The 10762-nt window shown below is 44.2% G+C and overlaps 1 protein-coding gene across 1 annotated transcript; it reads right to left on the bottom strand.

Moving 5' to 3' along the window:
• Positions 1–494: 494 nt before the first annotated feature.
• LOC104823111 lies at positions 495–2031 on the bottom strand. The gene is made up of 2 exons (XM_010554535.1): positions 1928–2031; positions 495–1076 (listed from the first exon to the last, which is right to left on the bottom strand). The coding sequence occupies exon 2, from the start codon at positions 1068–1070 to the stop codon at positions 678–680; it is 393 nt and encodes a 130-aa protein (XP_010552837.1). The 5' UTR covers positions 1071–1076; positions 1928–2031; the 3' UTR covers positions 495–677.
• Between the last annotated feature and the right edge of the window lie 8731 nt (positions 2032–10762).

Raw genomic sequence — 10762 nt, 5'->3', positions numbered from 1 at the left:
ACCTCATGTAAATAAAACGAAAGATTGTCAAATTGAAACCGAAAAGCTGAAAAGTTTATAATTGAACCAAAAATCTTAATCTAAATCGGTTTTAAAACATAAATCCAACATCCCTCTCTTTTTCTAGCAAGTCCAAACGTCCATACTCTAAAAAGCAATGATAACTAAAAAAATTTTAGATTTTATTTCCTCTCCTAATAAAAAATTTCGCAAATTAAAATTTCTATTTAGCATAGACGATTAATAATTTATTTTATTACTCCTAGTGGTCAGGACATTGGACTCTGAATCCAATAGCCCGAGTTCAAATCTCGGTGGGACCTTTCATTTTTCCCTTTTTGCGGATAAAAGAAGAGATTCCTATTGTCATTTGGCCCCTTTTTTTTTAATCGGTTTTAGCTTTAATCTATAATTGTCTTAATCGTATTTGCAGTATAAATAGACAATAGGTAATTTAAATTTTTTTTAAAAAATCACTCAGATCTCCCCAATCATAAAAGCTGCGACATGGAAGAGTCCATAAGACAATCTTACAAAACAAAAGAGCTCCTGGTTTCATTCAGTCATTCAGAACAAGCAACTGAATCAGACAGGTCTATTATTCATCAGACCGCCGTTTCTCTAAACTGAACAGAAGGAAAAAAAAAAAAATCCTTGGACGTTGTTTTGTCTCCTGCTCACTTCTCTTCCTTGGCTTTATCTTCTTCTTTCATCTTCTTCTCCCATTTTCTCTTCTTGTAATCCAACAACATCTTGGGCATCTTCTCCATCAGCTTCACTGTGTTCTCTCGTTTCTCGGCCGCTATTCTGTCGCACTTGTGCCCTTTCCTTTTAGTCCTCATCTCCTTCCTCTCGGGATCAAAGGTCCAATCTTCCCCTGCCAGCAATACTTCCTTCCTTAGCCTCGCCCTCATCCGCGCGTTTATTCCCAGCGGCTTCCACGCCCCCATCTCCCAGTAACCCCACACACCTTTTGTCAGCTCGCTTCTGTACTTCTCCAATTTGTCTCTCCATGGGTACTGAAAACCCGTCATGGTCTTTGCCACGTTTTGTGCGGCTCTCCCAGCCATCGGCTTCTGTAGAACATGCAACAAACGGATATAAACAGAACACAAAGTTAGTACTTGATAGATATCATTGCCTTGTAATGGTATTGGTGGTCTTGAATCGCTTCCCCTGCTATCCAACAACCAAGTTTTACCTTCCTAGTCTCACATGTTAGGAACAAATCCTTATATTTCAAAGATCAGTAAAAAACAGATATAAGAATGAACACAAGAGAAAATCGCAGTTATGTGATGATAATGACGCACAAATTCTCAAGTCACTATACAAAATCCCCCAACCAAGAACAATATCGGTATGGCCTAATGAATTGAAGAAGAAAATAGAAACATCAAAAGGATAAATTCAAGGTCCCGAATTTTTTTTAGAATAAGAAAACGAACTAGACTTGACAGATTCAGTGCAAAGGTAGTAAGTACCAGGCGCGGACATGGTTCGAATATCCAAAAAAATATAGTACCCGAAGACCGCGGGTATCAAATTTTGATCAGTACCTACCCGAGGGTCTCGGGTACTCGTACAATACCAGAAAAAATGTTGGGTTACCCACGGTACTTGAAATCCGAAAATTGCTTACATAAAAACATATTTTTGGTAAAAAATGCATAATGCAACCTAAATTCTCCAGAATCCATCCAAATCAGTTTTTATTTAATAAAGCGTAAAAATAGAAACACGATACGAAAACCGAATGGCACAAATTTCGAAATCGAAACACAGTAATTCGATTTCAAAAACGAAAACGACAGCTAAACCGAGATACCAGTTGGCGTTACTCTTAGCACAAGCGCTAATCCAATGATTGAGAAGATAAGACTCGTTGAGAGACAATGGCGAACAAGAAAGAGAGAGGGTTAGGTACCTAGAGAGCGTCTCTCTCGTCGTCCTCGGCGGCAAGCGACTGAAATGGCCAGGGCTTCTGCAGGTTCCGCCTTCACATATATAGCACAAACCTAATTCCAGAATGTTTTCTAGTAGTTTCGGGCTTACCAAAATGTCATTAAAAGCCACATTCCATATCCATTTACCAAATGGGCCCGGCCCATCCAAACTTTTTTTTAAAACCCGGGCAGAGGAGGAGAGGAAGTTGTTTCGTCTGGTGGACAAGGCGGAGGGGACTAATACTTTTTTTTTTTTATTTAGGGTAACTTAAAATTTAGATATTACAGAATACTTTTTTATTTATTTATTTTCTACAATTAATTTTCCTGATTTTCTGTTATTTATATTTTTCCTATTTTATTGGGATTGTGGTGTTGAATCGATGAGATTTTTATTTTGAGTTTTTGGAATTAGATTGCCATGAATGGAGAGAGTTTTTGGAATTTTTAGATTTTAAAAGCTCAAAAAATTGTCTCAAGCTTTTTAAATTTGGTTTTTATAAAAACCAGGAAAACTTAGGCTTTGAATGAGAATGAGTTTTATTTTGGGTTTTTAGTTTTATTTTTTGGATTTTGATTTTTAGTTTTTGGTTTTTGGCTTTTGGATTCTATAATATTTGAAAACTAAAAAAAAGTAGTTTTTGATTTTTCTTTGATTTTTTCACTAAAACGGCTTTCCAGGTTTTTAGAAAAAGTAATTTTGTTAAAACTTGAATGATAATTTTTTTGGTTTTTGGATTCTAAAAACTCCACTCATTCAAGGCCTAATTTATAGAAAAAAATGAACTAAAAACCAAAAGCTAAATTTTTTTGGATTAATGCCTTGAATGGAGAGAACTTTTGAAGTTTTTAGATTTTAAAAACTCAAAAAATTGCCAAGATAATGTGGCAACGAGCTACTTTCAAACACAGAAGAAGCTCAGCCCTAAGCAAGCCCGATGGCAAGACTTCCTTGCGGAGTTCGATTACACGTTGGAGTACAAGCCCGGCAAAGCAAACGTGGTCGCGGACGCTCTCTCCCGCAAACCCGAGTTGGCCACACTCACGGAAAGTGAGCCTAGGTCCGATTTCAAAGAGCGGATTCGACAGGCCATGACCCAATATCCCGTGGCCAACCACCTCCTCCAGCTCGTCCGACAACACCAAACTCGTAAGTTTTGGGAAAAGGATGGTCTTGTTTATTCTCGTGGACGCAGGATATACGTACCAAAGAGCGAGGAGCTTAGACGGGAGATCCTCAAAGAGTCCCACAACTCTAAGTGGGCTGGACATCCAGGAGAAAAGCGGACACTTGCCTTGGTGACCGAGCACTATTATTGGCCGAAGATGAAGCAAGACATCGAGGCTTATGTGGAGACTTGACTTGTGTGCCAACAAGACAAGATCGAGCAAAGACGACCAGCAGGCCTTCTCAAGCCTCTCCCCATTGCGGACCACCCTTGGCAATCGGTATCCATGGACTTTATTACTAAATTGCCTAACTCTAATGGTTTTGGAGCTATCTTTGTAGTGGTGGACAGGTTCAACAAGTACGGGACATTCATCCCGCTCACTAGCCAATGTCCGGCCGATGAAGTAGCTCAAGCCTTCTTCACTCACGTGCTCAAGCTTTGGGGACTGCCTCGGTCCATTGTTAGTGACCGAGATGGTCGCTTCACCAGCAAGTTTTGGACAGAGTTGTTCAAACTCATGGGGACACAACTCCGATTCTCCACAGCATTCCACCCCGAGACCGACGGCCAAACGGAGAGGATCAATTCACTTTTGGAGCTCTACCTTAGGCATTACGTCTCGCCCCACCAAGAAGACTGGTCGTGACACTTAAGCATGGCGCAATTCTCGCACAATCTCCACAAAAGCGAGTCGACCGGCAAGTCACCGTTCGAGATCATGATGGGACGCCAGCCCACCACTCCGAGTGGCCTATCCCTCACCTATGACGGCCCAAGCCCAGCAGCTCACACGTTCGCACGAGAATGGCAAGAGGAGACCGACCAAACTTGGATTTGGCTACACAAGGCGGCTGCAAGGATGAAGAAATGGACGGACAAGAAGAGGAGGCCGATGGAGTACAATGTAGGAGACCAAGTCATGGTCAAGATCATTCCACATCACTTCCTGAAGATGAGAACCCTTCCCCGAGGCTTAACAAGGAAGTATGATGGGCCATACCCAATCATCGAGAAGATCGGGAAGATGGCCTACAAACTTCAACTTCCGGAGCGGATCAAGATTCATCCTGTGTTCCATGTAAGTCTTCTAAAGCCTTACAAAGCTGACCCTTCGAATGTTGATAGAAACAGGTCTACGAGAGCTCCGATCCCTTCCACGGTACAATACACAAAGGAGGCCGAGATGATCTTGGACCGCCGACCCATTAGCAAACAAGGAGCCAAGTACCGGGAGTACTACATCAAGTGGAAAGGACTGCCCGACTCTCAAAACTCGTGGGAACGAGAAGACGATCTGTGGCAATTCACAGACATGGTCCGTGAATACAATGCCAACCACAACTAGCCGCACACCGGTCCTTAGACGTGACGAGGACGTCCCGAGCTCAAGTGGGGGAGCATGTCAGGAAGAAAAAGGGGTAATTTTTCATTTCCCGTGTCCTTTTCTTTTTCTCGTTCATCCGTTTGTGCAGGTTCACTCACGGATGGCCGGAAGACCGAGGAAGCTCGCATGCTCCCGAGGAATCCCGCACTCGTCTGAGAATGCCTGCCGCACAGCTCAAGGAAGTCCGGACCTGCTCAGTAAACCTCGGCCCAGTCCGACAGTCTGCTTCGCACGTGTCCAGGGAGTCCGCACCAGTCTGGCACATCACGGCCAACGCGACAGATTCTTCCGGACACGCCCGAGAAGCTCTAGCACGGGACAACTCAGGCCACAGACCAAGGATGGACACGGACCACTCAACCCCGACTCCTTGGCACCCTCCAGCTCGCATCTAAGTCACACCCAGGCCCAGACCGTGTTCGGACCAGCCTATGACCGAGATTGGCCCAAAACCTCGGCCATGGTCCATGACAAGTTCATGGACGTGTCCGAGGCTTTGTCCCATGGCCAAGTCTCGGCCCAAGGCCCGTTAGGTAGCTAGGAACGACTTTTTTTTCTGTTTTAGGAATGTTCTAGGTCTTTCTTTTCTCGTTTTAGGCAAGTAGGGTACAAAAGAGAGATATGGGAAGTGAGAATTGTAAGGTTTCCTTTTGTGGTTATTAGGTGGATCCTAATAAACCCTACCGCTGGCCACAAGGGAAATCAAGCTCGCAAACCCCCAATTCTTCTCCTAAGGCTCGAAACCCTATCTTACACCGCCGGCCAGCTCCCCTTTTCATCTCACCGCTGGTGGCTTTCAAACCACCGCGTGTGAGCCTTGTAAGGGCCGACGATCCCCCTTGTACCTTTTCCATTCTATCAATAAAACAACCCCGCCGTACCGTCGGCGTTTCTCCCTCTCACACTCTCGGACCTCTCCCCTTTGTGACCTTCTATCCTCAGTCTCTCGTACCTTGTCCTTGAAAATGCTTAGTTGGGCCACCCTTTGCGTTCCCGCACGTCCCTAGCACGTCCGGATCGCTCCCTTTCGTCCCACCTGGCCCAATTGCCTCATGGACAGCCCTAGCTCACATCTAGGCCTGTGACAATAGTGTCACGCGCGTAAAAACAGGGTAATTTTCTGCGTCATTTTTGCTCGTCCCTTGGTGCATTTTTCAGACCACAGGTGACTTCCCAGGCTGAGCCATGTGCTAAGTGTTGGGTTTCCTGGGATCTCGTGAGCAAATCTAATTCCTAAGAGATCGATTCTAGGGTTTGCGCAACGGATATAAAACAAAAATTTTAATGAAACCCTAGAACCATGCTACTATTGAATCATAGAAACGTTAGAACGCTTACCTCAATCGATCCGGGGCCTGTATCAATTGATCTGTTCATCCGATCACTCTAGGCAGGAAGAATACCTCGCCCTCTACACGTATCCACACGTCGGGATTGATTCCAACATCTTAGAACTTGTCTGCTAGGACTAGAGATCTCGATCTCTCTTGTGTGCAAGGTTTTTGGAGGCTTAGGGTTTTATTTTTCTTCCTTTTTCTTCTTTTTTTAAAACCCTAGAAGACATTCTCCTTATATAGACTTTCCAAAAATCCTAATTTGACAAGGAATAGATTACTAGGAATCCTAATCTAATTAGGTTTCCTAAACCTATTAGAATTCTAATCTCATTAGGTTTCCTAGATGTAATAGAATTCTAATCTCATTAGGATTCCTATACATAATAGGATTCCTAATCCCATTAGGATTCCTATTCCAATTAGGAATCTCAATCCAATTAGGATTCCTAATCGGGATAATTTAGCACACGTACTTGTCCATCCCTATTGTGTGTGACCCTATAGGCTCATCCGGAATAGCAGTAAAACACAGAATCTCCATTCCGGTAATACAAGTCATAGGCGGTCTCTAGCAAGACACTATGACTACCTATCTCGAATAGAGTTTGTTTGTGATCATACGAAAGCCAGTGATGATTCCGACTGATGATCCTTTTGTATCGCGATATCATATGTCGAACATAAGGCATGGACAAGCCACCTTATCTGATTCGACTGCTTTCTCGTTCACTGAGTTCGACTGTCTGAAATAGACGACGTTCGTCTATAGTGCGGCCACACATTTCTACAGTCTTGCTCACACGAGGGGCCCAGCGATATCTCTCTCTTTTACGAGAGGTACAAATCCCGTATTGACTATCTACAATCCAGTACATGATTCGTTTCGTACCTGATACACGCCTTTATAGTCCTCCTGTTACGCAGGACGTTTGACGTAATCAAAGCACGCAACTCCTCATGTTGGATTCTGTAGATATCTCAGGTCTTAGGATCCAATCATAGAATCGTCGTATGAGATTCAAGTCATGACGCTAGTCCATGTGACAATCTCATGCGGGTCAGTCCAGTATTCCGTTCTGCAACGAATACCTATGATTGTGATCGTATCCAATACCTATGATCATCTATGAATGATACTAAACTCCCTAGTCTTATGTCATTATGGGAATAACAACATAATAAGACTAGTATGATGTGTGATTGATGATCACATAGATGATCATAGGTATTGGATACGATCACAATCATAGGTATTCGTTGCAGAACGGAATACTGGACTGACCCGCATGAGATTGTCACATGGACTAGCGTCATGACTTGAATCTCATACGACGATTCCATGATTGGATCCTAAGACCTGAGATATCTACAGAATCCAACATGAGGAGTTGCGTGCTTTGATCACGTCAAACGTCCTGCGTAACAGGAGGACTATAAAGGCATGTATCAGGTACGAAACGAATCATGTACTGAATTGTAGATAGTCAAGACGGGATTTGTACCTCTCGTAAAAGAGAGAGATATCGCTGGGCCCCTCGTGTGAGCAAGACTGTAGAAATGTGTGGCCGCACTATAGACGAACGTCGTCTATTTCAGACAGTCAAACTCAGTTAACGAGAAAGCAGTCGAATCAGATAAGGTGGCTTGTCCATGCCTTATGTTCGACATATGATATCGCGATACAAAAGGATCATCAGCCGGAATCATCACTAGTGTTCGTAAGATCACGAACCAACTCTATTCGAGATAGGTAGTCATAGTGTCTTGCTAGAGACCGCCTATGACTTGTATACCCGAAATAGGGATTTCAGGTTATACTGCTATGTCGAATGAGCCTACAGGGTCACACACGCAGGGAAGGACAAAAAACACGAGAGAAAACGACGGAAAACCGAGGCGGAAGGGTCCAGACCGGACGGACCGAAAGGTTCGGAACGGACGGTCCAGATCCTTCCCTGCGTGTGTGACTCTGTAGGCTCATTCGATATAGCAGTGTAACCCGAAATCTCTATTTCGGATATACAGGTCATAGGCGGTCTCTAGCAAGACACTATGACTACCTATCTCGAATAGAGTTTGTTCGTGATCATACGAACTCCAGTGATGATTTCGGCTGATGATCCTTTTGTATCGCGATATGATATGTCGAACATAAGGCATGGACAAGCCACCTTATCTGATTCGACTGCTTTCTCGTTCACTGAGTTTGACTGTCTGAAATAGACGACGTTCGTCTATAGTGCGGCCACACATTTCTACAGTCTTGCTCACACGAGGGGCCCAGCGATATCTCTCTCTTTTACGAGAGGTACAAATCCCGTCTTGACTATCTACAATCCAGTACATGATTCGTTTCGTACCTGATACACGCCTTTATAGTCCTTCTGTTACGCAGGACGTTTGACGTATTCAAAGCACGCAACTCCTCATGTTGGATTCCGTAGATATCTCAGGTCTTAGGATCCAATCATGGAACCGTCATATGAGATTCTAGTCATGACTCTAGTCCATGTGACAATCTCATGCGGGTCAGTCCAGTATTCCGTTCTGCAACGAATACCTATGATTGTGATCGTATCCAATACTTATGATCATCTATGTGATCATCAATCACACATCATACTAGTCTTATTATGTCGTTATTCCCATAACGACATAAGACTAGGGAGTTTAGTATCATTCCTAATGATACATGGATTTCATAACAGATCTAGCATGCAGGAACATGTAATGAACAAAATACTCTCATAAAAAAAGATATAGAAAGTATCAATACATCGAATGTATCTCAATAAAGCTCATAATCAGTACATCATAGAGCACTAAACCAACAATCTCCCACTTGCTCTAATCATGAACTGCTAAACATCTAATGCCCATATCCCTAACATGACCCTCATGCTTTGACGAAGGGAGAGGCTTCGTCAATGGATCGGCAATGTTGTCATCTGTCGACACTCTGCAAATGTGCACGTCTCCTCTGTCTATGATCTCCCTGATGAGGTGAAATCGTCTGAGTATGTGTTTGGATCGTTGATGGGATCTGGGTTCTTTCGCTTGTGCGATCGCTCCATTGTTGTCACAATACAGAGCAATGGGGCTATCAGCACTCGGAATGACACCCAAGTCACCAACAAACTTTCTGATCCAAACAGCTTCCTTTGCTGCGTCCGACGCTGCAATGTACTCAGCTTCTGTAGTAGAATCTGCAACGGTTGCCTGCTTGGAACTCTTCCAGCTAACAGCGCCTCCGTTCAAACAGAAAACATAGCCAGACTGCGATCTGTAGTCATCCGGGTCTGACTGAAAACTAGCATCGGTGTAACCTCTTACAGCGAGCTCGTCTTCCGACCCTCCGTATACCAAGAACACATCCTTAGTCCTTCTCAAGTACTTCAGGATGTTCTTGACGGCGATCCAGTGCGACTCACCTGGATCTGACTGGTATCTACTCGTAATGCTCAACGCGTAGGATACATCCGGTCGAGTACAAAGCATGGCATACATGATGGATCCACTTGCCGAAGCATATGGAATCCGATCCATGCGTTCTCGCTCATCAGGTGTCGTAGGACACTGACTTTTGCAGAGAACTGTGCCACTGCTCATCGGTAAGGTTCCTTTCTTGGAATCTTGCATCTTGAGCCATTTCAAGACCTTATCGATGTAAGTACTCTGACACAGTCCTAGAAGACGCCTCGATCTATCTCTATAGATCTTTATTCCTAGAATATATGCCGCTTCTCCTAGGTCCTTCATAGAAAACTGCGTTCCTAGCCAAGACTTAACGTCTTGCAAGGTAGGAACGTCATTCCCTATAAGGAGAATGTCATCCACATACAGTACTAGAAATACAACGGTTCTCGCACTGACCTTCTTGTAAACACATGGCTCGTCTTCGTTCTGTGAGAAACCAAACTTTTTGATTGTCTCATCAAATCGAAGGTTCCAGCTCCTCGAAGCCTGCTTCAGTCCATAAATGGACCTCTGAAGCTTGCACACCATCCTCGGGTTCCTCGGATCGACAAAACCTTCGGGTTGTGTCATGTACACATCCTCGGTCAAATTCCCGTTAAGGAACGCGGTCTTGACATCCATTTGCCATATCTCATAGTCGTAATATGCGGCTATGGCAAGTAGGATCCTGATGGACTTCAGCATAACTACGGGCGAAAAAGTCTCATCATAGTCAATACCATGAATCTGACGGAATCCTTTCGCCACAAGTCGTGCCTTATACGTGTGCACATTGCCATCCATGTCGGTCTTCTTCTTGAAGATCCACTTGCATCCGATGGGTTTTATCCCTTCAGATGCATCAACCAGAGTCCATACTTGGTTGTCTGACATGGATTGCATCTCAGACTTCATAGCCTCGCGCCATTTCTCGGAATCCGGACTCGCCATAGCCTCCGGGTATGTGGTAGGCTCGTCATGTTCTAATAACATGAGTTCCTCATTCCCAGTCACGAGAAATCCATATCTCGTAGGCTCTTGGCGAATCCTGCCTGATCTCCGAGGTTCACTCGACAAAGGTTGAGTCACAACGGGCAGTGAAACAGGTTGAACTTCTTCAACTTGTTCACTCGGCTCAGCATCTACTTGCTGCTCTCGAACTTCCTCAAGTTCGACCCTACTCCCACTGACTCTTTTGGAGACGAACTCTCGCTCCATAAAAGTCGCATTCCTAGCAATGAACACCTTGTTCTCTGCCAGAATATAGAAGTAGTAACCCTTAGTTTCCTTAGGGTAGCCTACAAATAAACACTTATCAGATTTGGAGGATAACTTATCAGCCATCTGACGCTTCACGTAAGCGTCGCAACCCCAAATTCTGACAAACGATAACGCGGGACGCTTCCCCGTCCATATCTCATATGGCGTCGTTTCAGCCGACTTCGTTGGACTCCTATTCAGCAGGTA

Source organism: Tarenaya hassleriana, unplaced genomic scaffold (genome assembly GCF_000463585.1).
Source record: "Tarenaya hassleriana unplaced genomic scaffold, ASM46358v1 Cleome396, whole genome shotgun sequence".
Lineage (NCBI taxonomy): Eukaryota > Viridiplantae > Streptophyta > Magnoliopsida > Brassicales > Cleomaceae > Tarenaya > Tarenaya hassleriana.
Note: the sequence above shows the minus strand (reverse complement) of the source record. Positions and strands in the feature narration are given on the sequence as shown.